The sequence below is a fragment of the Rutidosis leptorrhynchoides genome, chromosome 11, assembly GCF_046630445.1.
Source record: "Rutidosis leptorrhynchoides isolate AG116_Rl617_1_P2 chromosome 11, CSIRO_AGI_Rlap_v1, whole genome shotgun sequence".
Taxonomy (NCBI): Eukaryota; Viridiplantae; Streptophyta; class Magnoliopsida; order Asterales; family Asteraceae; genus Rutidosis; species Rutidosis leptorrhynchoides.
Window position 1 is genome coordinate 23,335,508 of NC_092343.1, and position 4,511 is coordinate 23,340,018.

The 4,511-nt window shown below is 32.3% G+C and overlaps 2 protein-coding genes across 2 annotated transcripts; both read right to left on the minus strand.

The window, feature by feature from the left end:
- Window positions 1–360: 360 nt before the first annotated feature.
- LOC139874370 (transcription termination factor MTEF18, mitochondrial-like) lies at window positions 361–1,698 on the minus strand. Its single transcript, XM_071861811.1, has 2 exons — window positions 1,567–1,698; window positions 361–1,335 (listed from the first exon to the last, which is right to left on the minus strand). The coding sequence occupies exons 1-2, from the start codon at window positions 1,696–1,698 to the stop codon at window positions 361–363; spliced, it is 1,107 nt and encodes a 368-aa protein (XP_071717912.1).
- Window positions 1,430–4,261, minus strand: LOC139877008 (uncharacterized). The gene is made up of 5 exons (XM_071864412.1): window positions 4,137–4,261; window positions 2,229–3,647; window positions 1,963–2,148; window positions 1,759–1,857; window positions 1,430–1,664 (listed from the first exon to the last, which is right to left on the minus strand). Exons 2-4 carry the CDS (start codon window positions 3,642–3,644, stop codon window positions 1,795–1,797), a joined length of 1,665 nt encoding a protein of 554 aa, XP_071720513.1. The 5' UTR covers window positions 3,645–3,647; window positions 4,137–4,261; the 3' UTR covers window positions 1,430–1,664; window positions 1,759–1,794.
- Window positions 4,262–4,511: the final 250 nt, after the last annotated feature.

Below are 4,511 nucleotides of genomic sequence, written 5' to 3' on the forward strand. Positions count from 1 at the left end.
ATACAACTTGAATCATCTAAATCCGTTATCCATCCATAGCTTATATAACTAGTAACACAATATTTTTTGGAACGACTTATCCTACAAAGATTTTCATTATATCTTCACAATTACAGAAAAAACTTACAACCCATACCAAATGGAGGGAATGAGCATCAATCTTGATCTTAAAAAGTTGCTTATTTGACTTTCACAAGTCAAACTACAGCTTTTTTTGTTTATCTAACACTCTTTAACATCCAATAATAGCAATTCTAAAAAGAAAAACACAATCTCAGTACAACAAAACTCATCTGTTTTCTAAATTCCAACTTACTTTGAATCAAAGTATGCAACTTTCTATATAATCTAAACAAAATATTATTCAGGGAAAAACAGTTTTTTGAATTTATCCCAAACAATCATCCCTTCAGGATCACGATTTACTTTATCTCGAATAAAGATTCTATCTGAACTAGCAAGAACAGTACTCAATGCCAAATTAGGGTTCATCCCACGATCCACTAACCAATTATACATTGCAAACCTAAACTTAATCTTCTGAATCGAATACGATAAAAACGCAGGGTATGCAACTAATGAAGACACATTATAACCTAAACCATTTACAAGATAATCTATCTTCATTTCAATTACCTCTTTGGTTTGATTAAGGACCGACGGTGCAAGTTTAACCATTTCTGCAACATCTTCACGGCTTAAACCAGCTTTGACCAAAAAGTCAAACCTTTCTTGAAGCTCCCCTCTATTGCCACGAAACAATTTCAAAGCTTTACGTATCTCATCAGAATTTTCAATAAACCCCAAATTCAATAAAAATCGAATCTTTTTCTCAGAAGACTCATTCTTTAACTTTGGTAACGCCTTCAACTTTTTCCCAAGAACCCAATTCTTTAATTCTTGCGGGTTTTCAATTATGGTGTCACAAAGACGTTTTTCCCCGGCTTTTAGCCCATATAATAAGGTTTTAACGGTTTTCAGTATGCAAGAACCAAGGATAACCGAGTGGTTACGGATCATATATGCAATATCATCATCATTCATCTCAATTGCAAGAAGAAAATGATAAGAATTCTTCAGATTTGACTGAAAAAATCGAACGTTAATTTGAGGAAATTGCTTAAACATTGATGATATGTCATCAAAAGAAGCTCCAAACTTCATCAAGAACACGATAACTGATATAGTTGTAGTTCCCGAGTCTTCCATTAAAGTCGTTGGATTCTTGTATAAAAACACTTTCAAATCCTCGTCGTTAAAACCAAATTTCTTAATCAAAAACAAAGTTTCAAGAATATTGTTCCAATCGTACGAATATTTCTCCAAAATATTCTCCTCAAACCAAAACAAACATAATCAAGATTCAATATCGATATGAGTATTATGTAACGCTAGTTAAAATTCTCGATGTGCAGAAATAATCAAGCGATAAAATAAAATTGTAGCAATAAACTTTCCAACATAAGAAATTAGCATAGTAGTGTACACATATAAAAGTACTGGTAATTAACAATCCAAGTACCCAACAACATGAACTGGCATAAGGATTGTACTTAGACATCTTACATATTCAAAACCCAAATCACATAATTTCCTTAAAGATTCAGCTGAATTCAAAAGAACACAAAACTTCCAAGCAATTTCTGGTAACAGATAACAAAAACCTGAAAGCAAAACAGATTGTAAAACTGAAACCATGTATTAACATTTTTATGACAATCATCATCAACTTAGAACTTACAAAAATCAAAAACTTACAGTTTGCTCTTGTGACAGTTGAGATCCTATTGAAACTTACACATGTAACTTGGCCATCATTCGTTGTGCTGATGTGGCATCCTTAAATGCTTTCATCTCCTGCATGTTATCATACGGTTTAAAATGAACATTAAACCCCGTTTATCATCATCATATGAATATATGATACACAAAGTATGTTAATATTCTTAATGCTGAAAGTACCTCGCGTGAGTATATCGAGACGGTAGCATTTGGAGAAGCACCTAAAAGAAAGTTTCTAACTTGTTTTGGGATCTTTACCTTCTTTACATTCTTTTTTCGTTCCAACCTTCGTGGATAAATCTTGAGACTCGTTAACTTACCAAATGGAGAAGGTACATTTGTGAGTGCATCAACAAATGATTCAACCTGAAAATAAATACATTACATAATTTATAAATTATAATATATAAATTATAAATTATAATAATAATAATAAGACAAAATACCTCTAAGATTTCCAATCCAAGCGTAAGATATTTGACATTGTGGAACTGTTGAAGAATCTCAACAACATAATCACCATCATCCTCAAGTGGACACATAAAGAAATCCACTTTCTCTAAACAAGACAAACTATTTGCATAAAAGTTTTCATAACATGAAACTTCATACATCAATGAGGACAATTTGGGTGCATAAATCTCAATATGACCTCCACAATTGTAAACAATAAGATTCTTTAGGTGAGGTACAACCACATTAGCAGAAGAAAACAATCCTGTCTCAGGCGTGAGCTTTGAAAATTCAGAAGGGCAAACTAAATGTTTAGGATTATCTATGTAACAGTTAAATAAGGTAAGATTCTTTAAGTTTAGGCACTTAAAGAAAACACCACCACACTCGTTAGGATTTTTGTTACTAAGCATGAAATTTTCAAGATGCAACGTTGTTAATGCTGGTAGGTCAAATGATGATTTGATCTTACTATCATATCTAGAACATCCAATCAAAGTGAGATCTTTGAGAGACTGGGATGTAATAAGAAAATTAGGTATTTCGAAATGCCATGCGTCCACCCATATGATAGTCATTTTTTGGACATTGTGGGAAAATGCATAGTCGACAACAGTTTTGACAAACGCTTGTTTATATCTTCCAACACTAAGTTTAACCGACGACAATTCTATTTCGTTATTGTGGTTCAAGATATTAGAAAACTCTGAATGGGAAATCAAAGGATTATGATCGTTTACCAACGACAAATCTATTTCACTCATGTGGTTCAAAGGATTAAAAAACCCGTCATTGAAAGGATAAGGATCGTTTATGTCGCAGTTAGATAAGGTAATATTCTTCAAGTTTAGGCACTTAGAGAAAAGACCACCAGATTTTTCGTTATCAAGGAGGACATTTTCAAGATACAACGTTGTTAACGATGGTAGGTAAAACGATAATTTGATTTTAGATTGATTATAAATTCCAGCACATCCAATTAAAGTGAGATCTTTAAGAGACCGAGACATCAAAAGAGAACTAGGTATTGTAATAGGCATTTCGTCCAACCATATAATAGTCATCTTTTGGACATTGAGGGAAAACGCATAGTTGACAACAGTTTTGACAAACTCTGGTCTATATCCTCCATGAACACTAAGCTTAAGAGAAAACAAATCTATTTCATTGTTGCGAGAAGAGAGAACACGAGTGAACTGATTTAAACTAGTTGAGGACGTAATATCATCACTAGATAAATCGAGGTGTGTGATTGACTTCCAAGTATTTTTCCATCTAGATGACAAAATACTAGTTTTGACAGCATGTTTGGTTTCGATATAAGAAAGAATTTTGGTGATGAGATCGTCTGACAAGCTGCTTAGTCTATCGCCTTCTTCTGTATTCATTCTCACTCTGTCACAATCCATAAGCTGCAAGTTATTAATGTGCCAAGGTTAGGGTTTTATTAGAAAAAGTAACAATTTTAACGTAGCAGAAGAAAACTCAATGTGCTTTAAATTGGAATTTAAAATTCATATTAAGAACACGAATACTTACACTAGGGTAAAGAAATTACGCTAAGTAATAAGAATGTACTACACATGAGAAATTAAATAAATCTAATACAAACAGAAAAGCACAAATTGAGCTAACGAAATTTGGCTACAATCAAAGTGAGGCCAGACATTAGTTTTTTTTCCCCCTTTTTAACTTTAAATCTAAACCTTTCAAACATACTTTGTATTCTAAATCTACTCAAATCACAAACTGTAACATACAAAAGTTAAGACACTTGCATTTAATCGAGAACAAAAAAAAACCCTAATTTTACAAATTTCATAGATTACTCGAATGAACAATCAAATAAAGTAATCATATAATAAAGATATGTTTCATGAATGTATAGAATTCAAAACTACCTTAGATTTGAGAATATGTGCGAGCGTTAAGGTCAAGTCCTGATAGTTTGTAGCTACTGCGTATGAGAAGAAGAAGGTGGGGTAGGTAAATAGATTTTAGAAAATTAATGTGTCGTTACAATTTGATCCCAGTACGTCAAGATCACAAAATTCAAAGGTCATTTTGATTTTTAAAAACTTTAATATGGGCCTCCAAACCCACATTATCCACAATCAACGCTTTAATATGGGCCTCAAAAGTGTAATCGAGTATAATACATGAGACCTTTGTCTTTTTTATTAACCTCTCTCGTCTCAATTCAATAGTCATAGTCATTTTTTTATTTTTTTTTTTTTCATTTTTCTCTTACTGGTTCTTCTTTTTTAGATCTTGGA

Coding starts and splice junctions, on each gene's coding strand:
- LOC139874370 (XM_071861811.1), bottom strand. CDS start 1,698: ATGGTTTCAGTTTTACAATCTGTTTTGCTTTCAGGTTTTTGTTATCTG. Junction 1,336..1,566: donor GTGATTTGGGTTTTGAATAT/GTAAGATGTCTA, acceptor TTTTGGTTTGAG/GAGAATATTTTGGAGAAATA.
- LOC139877008 (XM_071864412.1), bottom strand. CDS start 3,644: ATGGATTGTGACAGAGTGAGAATGAATACAGAAGAAGGCGATAGACTA. Junction 2,149..2,228: donor TTGGATTGGAAATCTTAGAG/GTATTTTGTCTT, acceptor ATTTATTTTCAG/GTTGAATCATTTGTTGATGC. Junction 1,858..1,962: donor TCTCGATATACTCACGCGAG/GTACTTTCAGCA, acceptor GATAACATGCAG/GAGATGAAAGCATTTAAGGA.